This window comes from Mobula birostris, chromosome 13 (genome assembly GCF_030028105.1).
Source record: "Mobula birostris isolate sMobBir1 chromosome 13, sMobBir1.hap1, whole genome shotgun sequence".
NCBI classification, from domain to species: Eukaryota; Metazoa; Chordata; class Chondrichthyes; order Myliobatiformes; family Myliobatidae; genus Mobula; species Mobula birostris.
The window spans coordinates 103162057-103184603 of NC_092382.1; the positions used below are offsets into that span (position 1 = coordinate 103162057).

At 51.0% G+C, this 22547-nt stretch overlaps 1 protein-coding gene across 8 annotated transcripts; it reads right to left on the bottom strand.

Moving 5' to 3' along the window:
• Positions 1–56: 56 nt before the first annotated feature.
• LOC140207777 (uncharacterized) lies at positions 57–17241 on the bottom strand. 8 transcript variants are annotated; one of them, XR_011888656.1, is made up of 9 exons: positions 16980–17240; positions 16264–16353; positions 15396–15467; positions 14027–14146; positions 6470–6586; positions 5676–6047; positions 3725–3867; positions 3024–3196; positions 189–222 (listed from the first exon to the last, which is right to left on the bottom strand). XR_011888656.1 is itself a non-coding variant. In XM_072276333.1 (8 exons), exons 1-8 carry the CDS (start codon positions 17059–17061, stop codon positions 154–156), a joined length of 1065 nt encoding a protein of 354 aa, XP_072132434.1. In that variant the 5' UTR covers positions 17062–17241; the 3' UTR covers positions 57–153. The 8 variants fall into 8 exon arrangements, 7 of the variants coding, with proteins under 7 accessions (XP_072132434.1, XP_072132437.1, XP_072132436.1 ...); XM_072276333.1 differs by lacking the exon at positions 3024–3196 and having other exon boundaries at positions 57–222; positions 16980–17241; XM_072276335.1 differs by lacking the exon at positions 3024–3196 and having other exon boundaries at positions 156–222; positions 3725–3815; positions 16980–17239.
• Positions 17242–22547: the final 5306 nt, after the last annotated feature.

The window sequence follows — 22547 nt, forward strand, 5'->3', positions numbered from 1 at the left end:
CCTCCTCACGGCCCTGTGTCAGTCTCCAAACTTAACCCACTGACCACACTCTCCCCACGGCCTCGTGTCTGACTGAAAACTAATCGCACTGTCCGACTCTCTCCCCACACCCTCGTGTCACTCCCACACCACCGACCTGTAATAGTCCAATCCTCACCCGTCTCTGCATTTTCCAATCCAGAAAGTTCTGTATTTATAGACGACAGAGCTGGAAACAAAATCCTGTGAAATGAAATCCCTTCGATTAATGGTGCATGTTACTCCCTGGGAAAAGTTTCACAGCTGATGTAATCGTTTCTCTGCAGCAGCAGTGTGTTTGGGTTATGTCTGGAGATAACGGGGCCTTGTGAATGTGTGGCGTCCCATAATGGGAGGGGTGTTCTTTCTAGTGCGTCCGAGAGCGTGGGATTCGCGGGCTTTTGTTAGAGAAAAGATGCAAAGACAAGATGCCAGAACGGGGAACTCGTAGACTGCAGGTCTGAGCGGACTTGGAATGGGGTCGGAGTCAACGACGCCCCGGGGGAAATCGATAGAGAACGAACGGACGGAAAACAATGAACGACAAAGAGCAAATTAGACTTTTTCGTTAAAATGGGCCCTTTTTCTCTTTGTTTTCGATACTAACCATACAGTCAAGTTAAGAATAATAAAGCTCAGTCGTTTAATTGCATATGGTGCACTGTTTGTTCTTTCGTGGGATTAATTTATAACCGGGCAACACATCACGCAGCATGCACAAAAACGAGATTTCTCAGTTCGGCCAGGCCGGAGGCAGTGTTGCCCCCCCGACCCCCAGAAAAAAGTCGAACCTGAGAGTTACATTAATCCTCTCTCCATGCCTGACCACGGGGAGAAGTGAAGAGAAGCACAGAGATGGAATCACTCAGTGTCTGATCCCAGGGATGTGCAATGGGACTGTGTGGAGGGAGATTCACTCTGTGTCTGACCACGGGAGTGTGTGATGGGACGGTGTGGAGGGAGATTCACTCTGTGTCTGACCCCAGGGATGTGCAATGGGACGGTGTGGAGGGAGATTCACTCTGTGTCTGACACCGGGAGTGAGTGATGGGACGGCGCGGAGGGAGATTCACTCTGTGTCTGACCCCGGGAGTGTATGATGGGACGGTGTGGAGGGAGATTCACTCTGTGTCTGATCCCAGGGATGTGCAATGGGACGGTGTGGAGGGAGATTCACTCTGCGTCTGACCCCGGGAGTGTGCAATGTGCCGTTGTGGAGGGAGATTCACTCTGTGTCTGACCCCAGGGATGTGCAATGGGACGGTGTGGCGGGAGATTCACGCTGTGTCTCATCCCAGGGATGTGCAATGGGACGCTGTGGAGGGAGATTCACTCTGTGTCTGACCCCGGGAGTGTGCAGTGGGACGTTGTGGAGGGATATTCACTCTGTTTCTGAACCCGGGAGTGTGTGACCGGGACAGTGTGGAGGGAGATTCACTCTGTGTCTGACCCCGGGAGTGTGTGATGGGACGGTGTGGAGGGAGATTCACTCTGTGTCTGATCCCAGGGATGTGCAATGGGACGGTGTGGAGGGAGATTCACTCTGTGTCTGACCCCGGGAGTGTGCAATGGGACGCTGTGGAGGGAGATTCACTCTGTGTCTGACCCCGGCAGTGTGTGATGGGACGGTGTGGAGGGAGATTCACTCTGTGTCTGATCCCAGGGATGTGCAATGGGACGGTGTGGAGGGAGATTCACTCTGTGTCTGACCCCGGGAGTGTGTGATGGGACGGTGCGGAGGGAGATTCACTCTGTGTCTGACCCCGGGAGTGTGTGATGGGACGGTGTTCAGGGAGATTCACTCTGTGTGTCTGACCCCGGGAGTGTGTGATGCGACGGTGTGGAGGGAGATTCACTCTATGTCTGATCCCAGGGATGTGCAATGGGACGGTGTGGAGGGAGATTCGCTCTGTGTCTTACCCCGGGAGTGTGTGATGGGACGGTGTGGAGGGAGATTCACTCTGTGTCTGACCCCGGGAGTGTGCGATGGGACGGTGTGGAGGGAGATTCACTCTGTGTCTGATCCCAGGGATGTGCAATGGGACAGTGTGGAGGGAGATTCACTCTGTGTCTGATCCCAGGGATGTGCAATGGGACGGTGTGGAGGGAGATTCACTCTGTGTCTGACCCCGGGAGTGTGTGATGGGACGGTGTGGAGGGAGATTCACTCTGTGTCTGACCCGGGCAGTATGCGATGGGACGGTGGGGAGGGAGATTCACTCTGTGTCTGATCCCAGGGATGTGCAATGGGACGGTGTGGAGGGAGATTCACTCTGTGTCTGACCCCGGTTAGTGTGCAATGGGACGTTGTGGAGGGAGATTCACTCTGTGTCTGACCCCAGGGATGTGCAATGGGACGGTGTGGAGGGAGATTCACTCTGTGTCTGACCCCGGGAGTGTGCAATGGGACGTTCTGGAGGGAGATTCACTCTGTGTCTGACCCCGGGAGTGTGTGATGGGACGGTGTGGAGGGAGATTCACTCTGTGTCTGACCCCGGGAGTGTGTGATGGGACGGTGTGGAGGGAGCTTCAGTCTGTGTTTGACCCCGGGAGTGTGTGATGGGGCGGTGTTCAGGGAGATTCACTCTGTGTGTCTGACCTCGGGAGTGTGTGATGGGACGGTATGGAGCGAGCTTCACTCCGTGTATGACCCCAGGAGTGTGTGATGGGACGGTATGGAGGGAGCTTCACTCCGTGTATGACCCCGGGAGTGTGTGATGGGACGGTGTGGAGGGAGATTCACTCTGCGTCTGACCCCGGGAGTGTGTGATGGGACGGTGTGGAGGGAGCTTCACTCCGTGTCTGACCCCGGGAATGTGTTGTAGGACGGTGTGGAGGGAGATTCACTCTGTCAGACTCAAAAACCTCTGTGGTTGCACCGTGGAGAGCATTCTGACAGGCTGCATCACTGCCTGGTACGGAGGGGCTACCGCACAGGACCGGAAGAAGCTGCAGAGGGTTCCAAATCTATTCGGTTCCATCTTGAGTACTAGCCTACAAAGTACCCAGGACATCTTCAGGGAGCGGTGTCTCAGAAAGGCAGCGTCCGTTATTAAGGACTTCCAGCACCCAGGGCTTGTCCCTTTTCTCACTGTTATCATCAGGTAGGAGGTACAGAAGCCTGAAGGCACACACTCAGCGATTCAGGAACAGCTTCTTCCCCTCTGCTATCCGATTCCTGAAAGGACATTGAAGTGTTGGACACTACCTGACTTTTTTAAACAAATATACAGTATTTCTGTTTTACACTTTTAAAATGATCTATGCAATTGATTTGCTTGTTTATTTATTGTTCTCTCTCTCTCTCTCTCTCTCACTCTTTCTCTATCTATCCCTCTCTCTCTCTCTCTCTCTCTCACTCTTTCTCTATCTATCCCTCTCTCTCTCTCTCTCTCTCTCACTCTTTCTCTATCTATCCCTCTCTCTCTCTCTCTCTCTCTCTCTCTCTCTCACTCTTTCTCTATCTATCCCTCTGTCTCTCTCCCGGCTTGATTATGTATCGCATTGAACTGCTGTTGCTAAGTTAAAGCTGTCCCGTCACATGCCGGTGATAATAAACCCGATCCTGATTCTGGTTCTGGAGGGAGTTCCTCTCTGTGTCTGTCCCCGGGAGTGTGTGATGGGCGGTATGGAATGATTGAATCTATGTTAGACCCCGGGAGAGTGAGATTGTTGTTCATATCTAGTCTCACGGGGTGGCACTTACCATTTCCCTGTCTGAATTTATTTCGAGGAGCCTTGCATCAAATTTTGAACAATGTTCCAACGCTCCATCATAAGTATTCCACATAAGGGATCTGAAATAACACCGATCTTCATTGTCGATCCAGCCCTGAGGACACGATTTCTCTGTAAATCAGGAACAAAAAACACCGAATCTCCCTCCATACGTCCAACTGCACCGGTTGCGATCTGAAGAAAGTCAACGTCCCATCCCAGATTCAGACAGCAGGTGTCGCTGCTTTCCACACCGTCCCGTCACACACTCCCGGTGTCAGACACAGAGTGAATCTCCCTCCACACCGTCCCGTCACACACTCCCGGTGTCAGACACAGAGTGAATCTCCCTCCACACCGTCCCGTCACACACTCCCGGTGTCAGACACAGAGTGAATCTCCCTCCACACCGTCCCATCACACACTCCCGGGGTCAGACACAGAGTGAATATCCCTCCACACCGTCCCGTCACACACTCCCTGTGCCAGACACAAAGTGAATCTCCCTCCGCACCGTCCCATCACACACTCCCGGGATCAGACACAGAGTGAATCTCCCTCCACACCGTCCCATCACGCACTCCCGGGGTCAGACACAGAGTGAATCTCCCTCCACACCGTCCTTCACATACTCATGGGGTCAGACAGAAAGTCAATCTCCCTCCACACCGTCCCATCACACACTCCCGGGGTCGGACACAGAGTGAATCTCCCTCCACACCGTCCCATCACACACTCCCGGGGTCAGACACACAGAGTGAATTCCCTCCACACCGTCCCGTCACACACTCCCGGTGTCAGACACAGAGTGAATCTCCCTCCACACCGTCCCATCACGCACTACCGGGGTCAGACACAGAGTGAATCTCCCTCCACACCGTCCTTCACATACTCATGGGGTCAGACAGAAAGTCAATCTCCCTCCACACCGTCCCATCACACACTCCCGGGGTCGGACACAGAGTGAATCTCCCTCCACACCGTCCCATCACACACTCCCGGGGTCAGACACACAGAGTGAATTCCCTCCACACCGTCCCATCACACACTCCCGGGGTCAGACACAGAGTGAATCTCCCTCCACACAGTCCCATCACACTCTCCCGGGGCCAGGCACAGAGTGAAGCTCCCTCCACAACGTCCCATCACGCACTCCCGGGGTCAGACACTGAGTGAAGCTCCCTCCACACCGTCCCATCACACACTCCCGGGGTCAGACACACTGAGTGAATCTCCCTCCACACCGTCCCATCACACACTCCCGGGTTCAGACACAGAGTGAATCTCCCTCCAAACCGTCCCATCACACACTCCCGGGGTCAGACACTGAGTGAAACTGCCTCCACACCGTCCCTTCACGTACTCATGTGGTCAGACACAGAGTGAATCTCCCTCTACACCGTCCAATCACACACTCCCGGCGTCATACACAGAGTGAATCTCCCTCCACACGGTCCCATCACACACTCCCGGGTTGAGACAGGGAGTAAAACTCCCTCCACACCGCCCCATCACACACTCCCGGGGTCAGACACAGAGTGAATCTCCCTCCACTCCCTCCCATCACACACTCCCGGGGTCAGACACAGTGAATCTCCCTCCACACCGTCCCGTCACACACTCCCGGGGTCAGACACAGAGTGAATCTCACTGCACACCGTCCCATCACACACTCCCGGGGTCAGACACAGAGTGAAACTCCCTCCACTCCGTCCCATCACACACTCCCGGGGTCAGACACAGAGTGAATCTCACTCCGCACCGCCCCATCACACAGTGCCGGGGTGGGAAACAGAGTGAACCTCCCTCCAGCTTATCCCATCACACACTCCCGGTGTAAGGGACGGAGGGATGCTTTGCACCTCCTCCCTCCCCCTCTCTCACCCCCACCCCCACCCTCCTGTGATGAGGAGCAGGATTACGGGGGGATGTCGTCCCACCTGTTCTGCTGGTGAGGTACTGGCAAATCTGAACTTTGTTTTCGGAGATGGTTCTGTACTTCGTTTCGAGCTGATGGAATTGACGATGGAGATCGGTGTGTGTTTGATTCAGCTCTGAGAGATCGGAGTTGAGGACGGTAATGTTGTTTTCGAGATTGGAGAGGTTGTTGTTGAGGGCGGAAAGATTCTTCAGACTGTTTCTCTGGGAGAGATCCAGGCGAGAATTCTCAGATGTCCTGGATTTAAGGGTTGAGTTCAACTCACGGACTTGCTGTTGACATTGGTGCTGGGCCCTGTTCATCTCGTGATGTTGATCCCAAAGTCTCCGGTAGTTTCGGTCGGAGGTGATCAGAGACTGACGCGTCCGTGATACTGAGGGTGATAGCAAGGGGTGTGTCAGTAACACGGTGTGAGGAGTGTCGGTGTCACAGTGAGGGGTGTGTCGGTCACAGTGTATCAGTGTGACGGAGAGGGTTGTGTCGGTGTCACAGTGAGTGAAGTGTCAGTGTCACGGTAAACGGAGTGTCAGTGTTTCTGTGATGGGTGTGTAAGTGTCACGGTGAAGAGAGCGGCGGTGTCACTGTGAGGTGGAGTGTACATGACACAGTGAGGGGCGTGACGATGTCATAGTGTGGAGCCTGTCGGTGTCACGGTAAAGGGCGTGACTGTGCCCCTGTGAGGGGAGAGTCTGTCTTATGTGGGGTGTGTCGGTGTCACGGTGAGGTTATGCGCTGACATTTCATCCCACTCTGTTCGTTTACGGTCTGAGTGCACCCGGACCCCGTTCGACTCACCATGGATCGAGAGCCCGGCCACTGTCGCGGCGAGGATGGATGTAACGAGGCAGAGTAGGTAAATCTTACGGTACGGTCTATTTCCGATGTTCTCTTTCGGCTCCTGTTTATGCGGACCTGTGGAGAGACCATTCAGTGTGCGTGAATTCAGCCGAGACTCCCACTGGCACTCCCTTCCACCCACAAGACGCGCTCTCTCCTTCCACCACAATCAACTCCCCCTCTCTCAATCTCATCTACTTTCAGCCGTTGTCGCTGAGAGTCCAAATTCCTTCACTTGGCAGAGGCTGACAGGTGTCTGACGGATTTCAGAGATCAGTCAGATCTCCCCTGAGTCTCCTCCGCTCCAGAGGAAGCACCCGGGTGACCGACCTCTCGCTGTAACTCATGCCATGGAAACCAGGCAGCATTCTGTTAAACCCTTCGGGGGCTACCCAACACCTTGATATCCTTCCGAAGATGTGGTGACCAGAACAGTATACGGAACGCCTGATTCACACTGACTGGTGATTTTGTTCATAAAGTTGCAACATAAATCCTTGACATTTGTATTAAATGCCCCGACTAATAAAGAGAAGAATGCCTTAGGCCTTGTTGAAGGGCAGATCGTATCTAACAAGCCTGATAGAGTTCTTTGAGAAGGTGGCCGGTCATATAGATGAGGGTATCGATGTGGAGGTGATCTACATGGATTTTAGTGAGACATTTGACAAGGTTCCACACGGCAGGCTTATTGAAAAAGTCAGAAGGCATGGAATCTAGGGAGGTTTGGCCAGTTGGATTCAGAATTGGCTTGCCTACAGAAGGCAGAGGGTCGTAGTGGAGGGAGTACATTCGGATTGGAGGATTGTGACTCGTGGTGTCGCACAAGGATCTGTTCTGGGACCTCTACTTTTCGTGATTTTTATTAACGACCTAGATGTGGGTGTAGAAGGGTGGGCTGGCAAGTTTGCAGACGACACAAAGGTTGGTGGTGTTATGGATAGTGTAGAGGATTGTCGAAGATTGTAGAGGGACATTGATAGGATGCAGGAGTAGGCTGAGAAGTGGCAGATGGAGTTCAACCCGGAGAAGTGTGAGGTGGTACACTTTGGAAGGACAAACTCGAAGGCAGAGTACAAAGTAAATGGCAGGATACTTGGTAATGTGGAGGAGCAGAGGGATCAGGGGGTACATGTCCACAGATCCCTGAAAGTTGCCTCACAGGTGGATAGGGTAGTTAAGAAAGCTTATGGGGTGTTAGCTTTCATAAGTCGAGGGATAGAGTTTAAGAGGCGCGAGGTAATGTTGCAGCTCTGTAAAACTCTGGTTAGGCCACACTTGGAGAACTGTGCCCAGTTCTGGTTGCCTCACAATAGGAAGGATGTGGAAGCATTGGAAAAGGTACAGAGGAGATTTACCAGGATGCTACCTGGTTTAGAGAGTATGCATTATGATCAGAGATTAAGGGAGCTGGGGCTTTACTCTTTGGAGAGAAGGAGGATGAGAGAGGAGACATGATAGAGGTGTACAGGATAATAAGAGGAATAGATAGAGTGGATAGCCAGAGCCTCTTCCCCAGGGCACCACTGCTCAATACAAGAGGACGTGGCTTTAAGGTAAGGGGTGGGAAGTTCAAGGGGGATATTAGAGGAAGGATTTTTACTCAGAGAGTGGTTGGTGCGTGGAATGCACTGCCTGAGTCAGTGGTGGAGGCAGATGCACTAGTGAAATTTAAGACTCTACTGGACAAGGTATATGGAGGAATTTAAGGTGGAGGTTTATAAGGAAGACAGGGTTTAAGAGTCGGCAGAAAATTGTGGGCCGAAGGGCCTGTAGTGTGCTGTGTTCTATGTTCTATGTTCTATCACCATCTCGTCAAACTGTGCAGCCGCGATCAGGGAGCTATGAACATGAACCTCAAGTCCCGATGCCCATCTGGAGTAAGGCACAGCATTGTGGGCCAAAGGGTCTGTATTGTGCTGAGGTTTTAGCAAGGAAGAGTGAAGAGTTCCTGGAGAGTGAGTATAGAGAGCTTGGTAGGAAGTTGAAAAGCAGGACCTCAAGGGTGGTAATCTCAGGATTGCTACCTGTGCTAGGTGCCAGTGAGGGTAGGAATAGGATGCTCTGGAGGAGGAACAAGTGGCTGAGGAACTGGTGTAGGGGGCAGGGTTTCAGATTTCAGGATCATTGGGACCTCTTCCGGAGCAGGTGGGACCTGTAAAAGAGAGAAGGATTACACTTGATCTACAGGGGGACCAATATCCTTTCAGGGAGGTTTGTTAGTGCTATTGGGGAGGCTTTAAACTAGATTTGCAGGGGGATGGGAACCAAAGTGCCAGAGCTGACGGTGTGGCTGGGGTGAAAATAAATGATGTTAAAAGTTCAAGCAAATAGAAAAGGTGTGAGTGGAGGTAAAAATCTTCTGAGGTGTATATATTTCAATGCTATGAGTATTGCGGGGAAGGCGGATGAGTTGAGGGCGTGGATTGACACGTGGAATTATGACGTTGTAGCAATTAGTGAAACTTGGCTACAGGAGGCGCAGGACTGGCAGCTTAATATTCCAGGGTTCCGATGTTTTAGATGTGATCGAGGCAGAGGAATGAAAGGTGGGGGAGTAGCATTGCTTGCTAGGGAAAATATTACAGCAGTGCTCAGGCACGACAGATTAGAGGGCTTGTCTACTGAGTCCTTATGGGTGGAGCTGAGAAACAGGAAAGGTATGGCCACATTAGTGGGATTGTATTAGAGACCACCCAATAGTCAACGAGACTTGGAAGAGCAAATCTGCAGAGAGATAGCAGGCAACTGCCGGAAATATAAAGTTGTGGTGGTAGGGGATTTCAATTTTCCATATATTGATTGGGATACCCATACTGTTAGGGGTCTAGATGGTTTAGAGTTTGTAAAATGTGTTCAGGAAAGTTTTCTAAATCAATATATAGAGGGACCAACTAGAGGGGATGCAATATTGGATCTCCTGTTAGGAAACGAGTTAGGACAAGTGACGGAATTCTGTGTAGGGGAGCACTTTGGTTCCAGTGATCATTACACCATTAGTTTCAACTTGATCATGGACAAGGATAGATCTGGTCCTAGGGCTGAGGTTCTGAACTGGAAGAAGGCCAAATTTGAAGAAATGAGAAAGGATCTAAAAAGCGTGGATTGGGACAGGTTGTTCTCTGGCAAAGATGTGATCGGTAGGTGGGAAGCCTTCAAAGGAGAAATTTGGAGTGCAGAGCTTGTATGTTCCTGTCAGGATTAAAGGCAAAGTGAATAGGAATAAGGAACCTTGGTTCTCAAGGGATATTGCAACTCTGATAAAGAAGAAGAGGGAGTTGTATGACATGTATAGGAAACAGGGAGTAAAAAAGGTGCTTGAGGAGTATAAGATGTGCAAGAAAATACTTAAGAAAGAAATCAGGAGGGCTAAAAGAAGACATGAGGTTGCCTTGGCAGTCAAAGTGAAGGATAATCCAAAGAGCTTTTACAGGTATATTAAGAGCAAAAGGACTGTAAGGGATAAAATTGGTCCTCTTGAAGATCAGAGTGGTCGGCTGTGTGCGGAACCAAAGGAAATGGGGGAGATCTGAAATAGTTTTTTTTGCGTCAGTGTTTACTAAGGAAACTGTCATGAAGTCTATGGAATTAAATGAAACAAGTAGTGAGACCATGGAAACTGTACAGATTGAAAAGGAGGAGGTCCTTGCTGTCTTGAGGAATATTAAAGTGGATAAATCCCCGGTATCTGACAGGGAGTTCCCTCGGACCTTGAAGGAGACTAGTGTTGAAATTGCAGGGGCCCTGGCAGAAATATTTAAAATGTCGCTGTCTACAGTTGAGGTGCCGGAGGATTGGAGAGTGGCTCATGTTGTTCCACTGTTTAAAAAAGGATCGAAAAGTAATCCGGGAAATTATAGGTCAGTAAGTTTAACGTCGGTAGTAGGTAAGTTATTGGAGGGAGTACTAAGAGACAGAATCTACAAGCATTTGGATAGACAGTGACTTATTAGCGAGAGCCAACATGGCTTTGTGCGTGGTAGGTCATGTTTGACCAATCTATTGGAGTTTTTCGAAGAGGTTATCAGGAAAGTGGATGAAGGGAAGGCAGTGGATATTGTCTACATAGACTTCAGTAAGGCCTTTGACAAGGTCCCGCATGGGAGGTTAGTTAGGAAAATTCAGTCGCTATGTATACATGGAGAGGTGGTAAATTGGATTAGACATTGGCTCAATGGAAGAAGCCAAAGAGTAGTAGTAGAGAATTGCTTCTCAGAGTGGAGGCCTGTGACTAGTGGTGTGCCACAGGGATCAGTGCTGGGTCCATTGTTATTTGTCATCTATATCAATGATCTGGATGATAATGTGGTAAATTGGAGCAGCAAATTTGCTGATGATACAAAGATTGGAGGTGTAGCAGACAGTGAGGAAGGTTTTCAGAGCCTGCAGAGGGACTTGGACCAGCTGGAAAAATGGGCTGAAAAATGGCAGACGGAGTTTAATACAGACAAGTGTCAGTTATTGCACGTTGGAAGGACAGACCAAGGTAGAACATACAGGGTTAATGGTAAGGCACTGAGGAGTGCAGTAGAACAGAGGGATCTGGGAATACAGATACAAAATTCCCTAAAAGTGGCGTCACAGGTAGATAGGGTCGTAAAGAGAGCTTTTGTTACATTGGCCTTTATTAATCAAAGTATTGAGTATAAGAGCTGGAATGTTGTGATGAGGTTGTATAAGGCATTGGTGAGGCCGAATCTGGAGTATTGTGTTCAGTTTTGGTCACTAAATTACAGGAAGGATATAAATAAGGTTGAAAGAGTGCAGAGAAGGTTTACAAGGATGTTGCCGGGACTTGAGAAACTCAGTTACAGAGAAAGGTTGAATAGGTTAGGACATTATTCCCTGGCGCGTAGATGTGAGGGGAGATTTGATGGAGGTATGTAAAATTATGATGGGTATGGATAGAGTGAATGCAAGCAGGCTTTTTCCACTGAGGCAAGGGGAGAAAAAATACAGAGGACGTGGGTTAATGGTCAGGGGGAAAAGTTTAAAGGGAATATTAAGGGGGTTCTTTAACAGATTTGACATTGTGTCCCCTGCCCATCCCCAACATGAGTCATCTATTGTCGGCCCCCAACCAATACAGATTCCACTGCCTCTCATACCCCTCCTCACAGTCCACCACCCTGCTCTCATGATTATACCCCTTCCCACACGAAACCACCACGGTGGGCTTCACGGCTGAACAGTTGAGAAGACAGCTGAAATGTCTCAACCCAAGCAAGGCTGCAGGACCAGATGGTGTCAGTACCAGGGTGCTCAAAGCCTGTGCCCCTCAGCTATGTGGAGTACTTCGTCATGTATTCAACCTGAGCCTGAGGCTCCGGAGGGTTCCTGTACTGTGGAAGACATCCTGCCTCGTCCCTGTGCCGAAGACGCTGCGCCCCAGCGGCTTCAATGACTACAGACCGGTGGCATTGACCTCCCACATCATGAAGACCCTGGAGAGACTTGTTCTGGAGCTGCTCTGGCCTATGGTCAGGCCACACTTAGATCCCTCCAGTTCGCCTACCAGCCCCGACTAGGAGTTGAGGATGCCATCGTCTACCTGCTGAACCGTATCTACGCCCACCTGGACAAGCCAGCGAGCACTGTGAGGGTCATGTTTTTTGACTTCTCCAGTGCGTTCAACACCATCCACCCTGCTCTGCTGGGGGAGAAGCTGACAGCGATGCAGGTGGATGTTTCCCTGGTATCATGGATTCTTGATTACCTGACTGGCAGACCACAGTACGTGTGCTTGCAACACTGTGTGTCCGACAGAGTGATCAGCAGCACTGGGGCTCCGCAGGGGACTGTCTTGTCCCCCTTTCTCTTCACCATTTACACCTCGGACTTCAACTACTGCACAGAATTATGTCATCTTCAGAAGTTTTCTGATGACTCTGCCATAGTTGGATGCATCAGCAAGGGAGACGAGGCTGAGCACAGGGCTACAGTAGGAAACTTTGTCACATGGTGTGAGCAGAATTATCTGCAGCTTAATGTGAAAAAGACTAAGGAGCTGGTGGTGGAGCTGAGGAGGGCTAAGGTACCGGTGACCCCTGTTTCCATCCAGGGGGTCAGTGTGGACATGGTGGAGGAATACAAATACCTGGGGATACGAACTGACAATAAACTGGACTGGTCAAAGGACACTGAGGCTGTCTACAAGAAAGGTCAGAGCCGTCTCTATCTCCTGAGGAGACTGAGGTCCTTTAACATCTGCCGGACGATGCTGAGGATGTTCTACGAGTCTGTGGTGGCCAGTGCGGTCATGTTTGCTGTTGTGTGCTGGGGCAGCAGGCTGAGGGTAGCGGACACCAACAGAATCAACAAACTATTTCGTAAGGCCAGTGATGTTGTGGGGATGGAACTGGACTCTCTCACGGTGGTGTCTGAAAAGAGGATGCTGTCCAAGTTGCATGCCATCTTGGACAATGTCTCCCATCCACTACATAATATACTGGGTGGGCACAGGAGTACATTCAGCCAGAGACTCATTCCACCGAGATGCAGCACAGAGCGTCATAGGAAGTCATTCCTGCCTGTGGCCATCAAACTTTACAACTCCTCCCTTGGAGGGTCAGACACCCTGAGCCATTAGGCTGGTCCTAGACTTATTTCCTGGCATAATTTACATATTACTATTTAACTATTTATGGTTTCATTACTATTTATTATTTATGGTGCAACTGTAACGAAAATCAATTTCCCCCGGGATCAAGAGAGTATGACTATGACTATAACTATGACTATTTAAGAGCCGCGATGTAGTGTTACAGCTCTATAGGACCCTGGTCAGACCCCACTTGATACCCAATTCTGGTCGCCTCACTATAGGAAGGACGTAGAAACCACAGAAAGGGTGCAGCGGAACTTTACAAGGATGTTGCCTGGATTGGGGAGCATGACTTATCAGAATCAACTTTTTCTCCTTGGAGCGACGGAGGATGAGAGGTGACTTGACAGAGGTGTACAAGTTAATGAGAGGCAATGATCGTGTGGATAGTCAGAGGCTTTTCCCCAGGGCTGTAATGGCTAACACGAGAGGGCATAGATTTAAAGTGCTTGGAAGTAAGTACAGAGGAGATGTCGGGGTACATTTTTTACACAGAGAGTGGTGAGTGCGTGGTGCCGGCGGCGGTGGTGGAGGCGGAATCTATAGGGCCTTTTAAGAGACTCGTGGATGGCGACACGGAGCTTAGAAAAATAGTGGGCTATGGGTAAACCAGGTAGTTCTAAGGTAAGGACATGTTCGGCGCAGCTTTCTTGGCCGATGACCTGTATTATGATGTATGCCTTCTATGTTTCTATGTTTCTAACCCACCCATTTACAATTTCGTCCAGATCATTGATGCACATTACAGACAGGGATTTAATTGGGGAGCCGAGTAATAAACTTTTATTAACCAGATGGTGGTCAGTCTGTGGAAACGAGCTGACAGAGGAAACAGATGCATCAGAAACTTGGTCACGTGGGAGTATGACACGTGACCACTCCAAAATGACGTCATTTCTGCGAACTCTGACCTGTTTGTGCAGTGGTTGGCAACCCGCCCTGTCCCGAGGCAATGGGAGGATCCTCGTCCTCATCGATGCGGGGTTCCTCTTGCCGAAAGTTCAGCTCTGAGTAGGTGCAGTTCAGACCGTCTGGGAGAGAGAGTCGGACAGGCAGATGAGGGAGAGAGTGAGGGCGGTAGAGAATGGGGGCGGGTGTCGGAGGGAGAGAGAAGAGAGGGGGAGAAAAAAGAGGAAGAGGTGCCAGTGGGGGGAGAGAGGTGGTTAGGCAGGAAGAGAGAGATGGGAGACAGAGGAGAGACACAGGCAGGCAGAGGAGGAGAGCGATGGACGGTATGGGGGAGACAGCGATGGGGGCGATGGGCAGGAAGATGCGAGAGAAAGAATGGGGAGGGAGAACGTGGAGAGAAAGGCGGAGACAGAGGAGGAGAGAGGGGGTGCGAGTCGGGAACAGTGAGATGACAAAGAGAGGTGTGAGAGAGCGCGAAAGAAAGGGGGATTGAGAAGGGTGAGTGAGAGGGAGAGGAAAATGGGAGAGGGTTGAGGAAGAGATTTTGAGAGAGAGAGGAAAGAACGATGGGGGAGAGCGTCGGGGAAAGAAATGGAGGCTTGGATAGAGAGGAAGTGAAGGCGCAAGGGGAGATGACCGGCAAATTTAGGGACAGAGAGAGGTGGGAAGGCCAGGAGGGGTGGACGGGGGGAGAGAGTGAGCAGAGAGAGACGGGAAGATCGCGAGGGGGAGACCGAGAGTGCAAAAGACGGTGCCTTTGATAGAGGAGAGACGGGAGGGAGAGGGGGCAATGAGAGAGGGTGAAGAGAATGGGTCAGTGGGAGACAGCAGGTAAAACAGGGAGAGAGGAGGGGAGAAAGGGAAAGAGCGGGGGAGAGGAGAGGGTGGGAGGAGGTGAGGGAAGGGAGAGAAGGGGAAAGAGGGAAAAGAGAGTGGGTTAAGAAAAGGGAGAAAGTGGTTAAGGCTTTAGACCGCTCTCCCCCCTCACCGTCTCTCCCACTGTGTTCCTCCTCACATACACGGCGTGCACTCATCTCCACTTCCTCACCACCACCCCTCCGCCCCCCCACCTCCCGCCAAGAGAGCTTGCTCTTCATTGCCCCTTTCTCCACACGGCACATCCAATGCTATCTCTCCTCACCGACCCTCCCACAGCACTCTCGACTCAAACTAACCAATGGCGCTCCCTCAGTTCCGCCCCTCCTTCAAACATCCCCACCCCACCCCACCCCATCCTCTCTCCCACGCGTTCCCTCCGTCTGATGCTCAAACAGGGAATCATAAGGGTCAACTGTGCGTTTGCCCTGAGAACTCCCGACAGGATCGGACACATCAGCTGAACACGGTCAAACCAGCAAAGATGAAACTGACCTCCATCTGTCCGGATCCGAGGCGCTGAGAGGGCCTTGACATTCAGTTCCGCGTACGATACATCAGGTTCCGCTGGGGACGGAACAGAGAAAATCTGAAACATGCTGAGGCTCCCTCCACACCGTCCCATCACACACTGCCGGGGTCAGACACAGAGTGAATCTCCCTCCACACCGTCCCATCATACACTCGCGGGGTCAGACACAGAGTGAATCTCCCTCCACACTGTCCCATCACACACTCCCAGGGTCAGACACAGAGTGAATCTCCCTCCACACTGTCCCATCACACACTCCCGGGGTCAGACACAGAGTGAATCTCCCTCCACACTGTCGTCATCACACACTCCCGGGGTCGGACAGTAGATGTCGCTGTTTCCACACCGTCCCATCACACCCTCCCGGGGTCAGACACACAGAGTGAATCTCCCTCCACACCGTCCCATCACACCCTCCCGGGGTCAGACACAGAGTGAATCACCTTCCACACCGTCCCATCACACACTCCCGGGGTCAGACACAGAGTGAATCACCTTCCACACCGTCCCATCACACACTCCCGGGGTCAGACACAGAGTGAATCTCGCTCCGCACCGTCCCATCACACACTCCCGTGGTCAGACACAGTGAAACTCCCTCCACACCGTCCCATCACACCACTCCCGTGCTCAGACACAGACAAGCTCCCTCCGCACCGTCCCATCACACAGTCACAGGGTCAGACGCAGAGTGAATCTCCCTCCACACCGTCCCATCACACACTCCCGGGGTCAGACATAGAGTGAAACTCGCTCCCTCTGTCCTATGCCGTACTCCCATGGTCAGACACAGAGCGAAGCTCCCTCCCTCCGTCTCTCTGCCCCCCTCACCTGGGGAAAGAGACCGTGCGTCCGTCTTTGTGAACTTCACATTCATGTAAGTCTCGCTGCCGTCCATCTTGTCGAGGGTTCTCTGCGTCTCTGAGCTCAGAAAGGGGAAGCAACCGTTGAGAGAGGAAGCCCGTGTTGAGAAGCGTGTGCGACCGAACAGCAACAAAAAACAGATGAGCAGCTGATAGAGAGAGGAACCGAGAACAGGCGGAGGAAGTGCGGGGAGGAGAGAGGGTGAGGGCTTTGGAGAATGTGTTTAGAGCGGCGGGGAGGAGTAGTGAGAGCAGGGAGAAAGAGGGGGAAGGGAGAGAGAGAGAGGGGAAGATTGGTGTTTAGCGGAGAGAGTGAAGCGGGTGACAGGGAGTGTTGGGAGAGAGCGAACTGTGAGCGATAGAGACGGTGAAAGGAGGGAGGGAGAAATAGAGAGGGGGAGATTCGGAGAGAGATTGGGAGGGAGAAGGAAAAAAGGGAGAGCGAACGGGGTGAAGAGAGGGAGACATGAATGAGAGGGAGCGGAGAGGAGGATAGGGAGGAGAGAGCGATATACAAAGGAAAGGAGTGCAGGAAGAGGAGAGATGAAGGATAAGGAATGTTAACTATGGAGGGAGAGAGGAATCGGAGGGGCAGAGAGTGGAAAGGAAAGGAAGGAGGGAAAGAGAGGAAGTGGGCGAGAGATGGCAAGGAGGGAATGTCGGATGGATTTGTGTCACTCGTACCGAGTTTTTCTTGTCCGGGAGATTTGCACCCCGTGGTTGGTTCCTGATTTACGTGTTGGACGCTCCCACAGCTCCTTACCATCGCCGGGGCTTCAGACGCACTGTCTGGGAGAAACCACGGCCCCGGGACAAAGCCCCAGCATCCACCGAGGGAAATGAGCCCCCTCCCTCGGAGTGAGGTGAACAGCTCCCCTCGAAACCCGTTCCTCGACTTCCTCGTTCAGTGGGCGCTCTCTCTCTTTCCTTCCTTATTCCGTGGCATGCTCTCTCTCTCTCTCTCTCTCTCTCTCTCTCTCACACACACACACACACACTTTCTCTCTCAGCTCTTCCTCTCTCTCCATCTCCCCATGTCTCTCTCCCACCGTCCTCCCTTCCGCTCCGCCTCATCCCGTCTCTCCCTTCCCTCCACTCCATTTGCTCCCACCTCCCCCATTACCTGACCCTACTCTCCCACCCACCTGCCCCGCACCGATTCCCCTCTCTAACACCCCACTCCCATCCCACCCGTCGCAGTGACCCAGAGATATCCGGGCCCGCCCACCTATTCCACCCCGACCAGGAAGCTCCCCGCTTTTTCGGTCCCGTCCCTTCCGCCTTTCCGGCGATGGGGGGGCGGGGAGAGATTAGACACCATTTGGCCCGGGACAGCCCGCCATCTCTCCACTGCTCCCTCTTGTCTCCAAATCTGCCAATAACCGCCATCCCCGCCTCCTCAGTCGTGTCTTCTCTCCACCCCCAACCCAAACCCTCCACACCAGCGGAACACACGCTCCCGGGGTCAGACACAGAGTGAATCTCCCTCCACACGGTCCCATCAGATACTCCAGGGGTCAGACACAGAGTGAATCTCCCTCCACACCGTCCCATCACACACTCCTGGTGTCAGACGCAGAGTGAATCTCCCTCCACACTGTCCCATCACACAGTCCCGGGGTCAGACACAGAGTCAATCTCCCTCCATACCGTCGTATCACACACTGCCGGGGTCAGACACAGAGTGAAGCTCCCTCCAAGCTGTCCCATCACAAACTCCCGTGGTCACACACAGAGTGAATTTCCCTCCACACCGTCCCATCACTCACTCCGCGGTCGGACACAGAGTGAATCTCCCTGTCCACTGTCCCATCACACACTCCCGGGGTCAGACATAGAGTGAGTCTCCCTCCACACCGTCCCATCACACACTACCGGGGTCAGACACAGAGTGAATCTCCCTCCACACCGTCCCATCAGACACTCCGGGGTCAGACACAGAGTGAATCTCCCTCCATACCGTCCCATCACACACTCCCGGGGTCAGACACAGAGTGAATCTCCTCCACACCGTCCCATCACACACTCCGGGGGTCAGACACAAAGTGAATCTCCCTCCACACCGTCCCATCACACACTCCGGGATTCAGACACATAGTGAATCTCCCTCCACACCGTCCCATCACACACTCCCGGGAGTTAGACACAGAGTGAAGCTGCTCCACACGTCCCATCACACACTCCCGAGGTCAGACACAGAGTGAAGTCCCTCCACACGTCCCGTTGTTTCATAGTTCTTTGTCAATGAAAAGTATTATTTTCTCGGGGTGTAGGGTCATAGTTTTAAGGTGCTTGGAAGATGGTACAAGGGGTCTATCGGAGGTATGTTTTTCACATAGAGTGTGGTGGGTTGCCACAGAGCGAGAATACACTTCCATCGATGGTTGGCGATGCGGAATCAATGGGGTCTTTTAAGACACTCTTAGATGGGAACTTTTTTCTATGGTTTTGTTAATGGACTTGACCCCGACTCCTACTTTCCACACAGCATCTGTACCACAAAATCATTGACAAGCAATGTGATAAGTTGCAGTCCCAATACTGACTCCGTGACGAACACCACTAGTCACTGGCAGTCAACTAGAGAACGCCCCTTACATTCCCATTGGCTGCCTCCTGCCTGCCAGTCATTCCTTTAGACATGCCGGTGTCATTCCTGTAACGCCATCGGGTTTTAGCTTGTTAAGCAGCCTCAGGCATGGCGCTTTATCAAATGCCTTCTGGATTGCCAGTCAATGATATCAGCTGCCTGTGCTTTGTCCAATCTGCTGGTTACTTCCTCAAATAACTCTAACAGATGTGTCAGGCAAGATTTCCCTTGACAGGAACCAAGCTGACTTATTCCGTCTGGGTAGCCTCCAACCTGATGGCATGAACATCGACTTCTCTAACTTCCGCTAAGGCCCCACCTCCCCCTCGTACCCCATCTGTTACTTATTTTTATACACACATTCTTTCTCTCACTTTCCTTTTTCTCCCTGTGTCCCTCTGAATATACCCCTTGCCCATCGTCTGGGTCCCCCCCTCCTTGTCTTTCTTCCCGGACCTCCTGTCCCATGATCCTCTCGTATCCCTTTTGCCAATCACCTGTCCAGCTCTTGGCTCCATCCCTCCTCCTCCTGTCTTCTCCTATCATTTTGGATCTCCCCCTCCCCCTCCAACTTTCAAATCCCTTACTCACTCTTCCTTCAGTTAGTCCTGACGGAGGGTCTCGGCCTGAAATGTCGACTGTACCTCTTCCTAGAGATGCTGCCTGGCCTGCTGCGTTCACCAGCAACTTTGATGTGTGTTGCTTGAATTTCCAGCATCTGCAGAATTCCTGCTGTTTGACTTTGACTTATTTTGTCATTAGTCACCAAGTGCCTGACAACCTCAAATTTATTAATGGACTCCAGCACTTCCCCAAACACTGACTTTAGGCTAACTGGCTAATAATTTCCTTTCTTTGGCCTTCCTCATTTCTTAAAGTGTGCAGTGAAAATTTGCAATCTTCCGGCCCTGCGGGACCATGCCAGAATCAGGTGATTTTTGAAAGATCATCACCAATGAATCCGTTATCTCTTCAGCAACCTCTCTCAGGACTCTGGGATGCAGTCCATCTGGCCCAGGTGACTTATCCACCTGAAGACCTTGGAGTTTGCCTGGCACTTTTTACTTTGTAGTCGCAGCGGCACTCACACCCGCTCCCTGAAACTCACGGGCCACTGACACACTGCTAGTGTCTTCCACAGTGAAGACTGATGGAAAGTACCCATTAAGTTCATCTGCCATTTCCTTGTCCCCCGTTACTACCTCACCACTCTCCAAGGCAGAGTACAAAGTAAATGGCAGGGTAGTGTGGAGGAGTAGAGGAATCTGGGGGTACATGTCCACAGATCCCTGAAAGTTGCCTCACAGGTGGATAGGGTCGTTAAGAAAGCTTATGGGGTGTTAGCTTTCATAAGTCGAGGGATAGAGTTTAAGAGTCGCGGTGTAATGATGCAGCTCTATAAAACTCTGGTTAGGCCACACTTGGAGTACTGTGTCCAGTTCTGGTCACCTCACTATAGGAAGGATGTGGAAGCATTGGAAAGGGTACAGAGGAGATTTACCAGGATGCTGCCTGGTTTAGAGAGTATGCATTATGATCAGAGATTAAGGGAGCTAGGGCTTTACTCTTTGGAGAGAAGGAGGATGAGAGGAGACATGATAGAGGTGTACAAGATAATAAGGGGAATAGATAGAGTGGCTAGCCAGCGCCTCTTCCCCAGGGCACCACTGCTCAATACAAGAGGACATGGCTTTAAGGTGAGGGGTGGGAAGTTCGAGGGGGATATTAGAGGAAGGTTTTCTACTCAGAGATTGGTTGGTGCGTGGAATGCACTGCTTGAGTCAGTGGTGGAGGCAGATACACTCGTGAAATTTAAGAGACTACTAGACAGGTATATGGAGGAATTTAAGGTGGGGGCTTATATGGGAGGCAGGGTTTGAGGGTCGGCACAACATAGTAAGTGAAGGGACTCTCTTCTGATTGGCTGCTGATGACTGCTGGTGTACCACAAGGTTCAGTGATGGGACCAATGCTTTTTACGTTGCAAGTCAATGAATTGGATGACAGGATTGACAGCTTTGTTGCAAAGTTTGCGGACAATACAAAGATAGGTGGAACACAGGTAGCGTTGAGGAAGCAGGGAGTCTGCAGAAGGGCTTCAGCTGATTGGGTGTCAGGGCAAAGAAGTGGCAAATGGAATACAGTGTCAGGAAGTGTATGGTCATACACCTTGGGGAATAAAAGTGTAGACTATTTTCAAAATGGAGAGAAACTTCAAAAATTTGAGGTGAAATGAGACTTGGGTTTCCTTGTGTAGGATTCCCTAAAGGTTAATTTGCAGGTTGAGTCAGTGATGAGGAAGGCAAATACAATGTCAGCATTCATTTCAAGAGGGCGCAGTGCTAAGATTTTACAAGGCACTAATGAAAACTTACTTGGAGTATTGTGAGCAGTTTTGGGCCCTTTATTTATATTTAAGAAAGGATGTGCTGACATTGGAAAGGGTTTAGAGGAGGTTCCCAAGATGTCAGGATGCTGGAGCAGGGATCCAGTCACAGACCCAGTACTGTGCACACGGTGATATTAATTGAGTAACAAATCCCAAGGTACAAACAAAGTCAGCATCAAAGTTCAGGCAGAGATCAAAACATCCAGAGAAATCCAAAAAATCAGAATCAGGCAGAGTTGATATTCAGACAGGTAGAGTATAGATATAAATGCTGGAAAGACTCGGAAAAATTCACTGGTACATTCTGGTGAAAACACAGGGCTGAAATACACTGAGCAATAAATAGAGAGGCAGATGATAGGTGGAGCACAATGAGACAGAAGTGGCAGCAAAACAGGTAATCATGAGAAATAGGTGAGAGGCAGGGTACTCAGTAATACAGGGACCGGAGTAGAGAAGGAGCGGGACAAGAGCACATGGAGCATGGAAACAAACGAGTACATGGCAATACAAAACCACAGACCCTCAAACCCTGTCTCCCATATAACCCCCCACCTTAAATTCCTCCTTATACCTGTCTTAAATTTCACTAGTGTATCTGCCTCCACCACTGACTCAGGCAGTGCATTCCACGCACCAACCACTCTCTAAGTAAAAAACCTTCCTCTAATATCCCCCTTGAACGCCCCACCCTTACCATAAATCGATGTCCCCCGAAGGAGTCGATCAGGATTTGAGACTTTTTTTTACCGTGCCCATGGTCTGTTCTTTATCAAATTGTGGTATTGTTTTGCACTGCTGTAACTATATGTTATAATGATGTGGTTCTGTCAGTGTTAGTCTTTGGTTTGTCCTGTTTTTGTGCGATATCACTCTGGAGGAACATTGTATCTTTTCTTAATGCATGCATGCATTTCTAAGTGACAATCAACGAGGGCTGAGTGTCCTCATAATCTAATCTAATCTAATCTAATCTACATTCCCTTTTCAGCTCCCTTTGCAGTCTCAACCCCAAATCTTGGCTACAATTTGGAAGCCTGTATGTGATTCCCATCATGTTTCTTTTAAACCCTTGCAGTTTCTTAACTCCATCCGCAGAGGTTCAACGTTCTCTGACCCTATGTCACCCTTTTCTCAAAATGATTCTGGGACGATTCCGGAAGACGGGAAAATTGCAAATGTCACCCTACTCTGCAAGAAGGGGGAGTAAGGCAGAAGAAAGGAAATGATAGGCCAGTTGGCCTGGACTCAGTGGTTGGGAAGATGTTGGCAT

What these genes read in the sequence shown, in the direction of transcription:
- LOC140207777 (XM_072276339.1), bottom strand. Translation starts at nt 17,061, where the DNA reads ATGGTAAGGAGCTGTGGGAGCGTCCAACACGTAAATCAGGAACCAACC. An exon ending in TCGGATCCGGACAGATGGAG is followed by an intron (nt 14,147 to 15,395) that starts GTCAGTTTCATC and finishes TCTCTCTCCCAG; the next exon opens with ACGGTCTGAACTGCACCTAC. An exon ending in TAAATTCAGACAGGGAAATG is followed by an intron (nt 3,197 to 3,724) that starts GTAAGTGCCACC and finishes ATGTCCTTTCAG; the next exon opens with GAATCGGATAGCAGAGGGGA.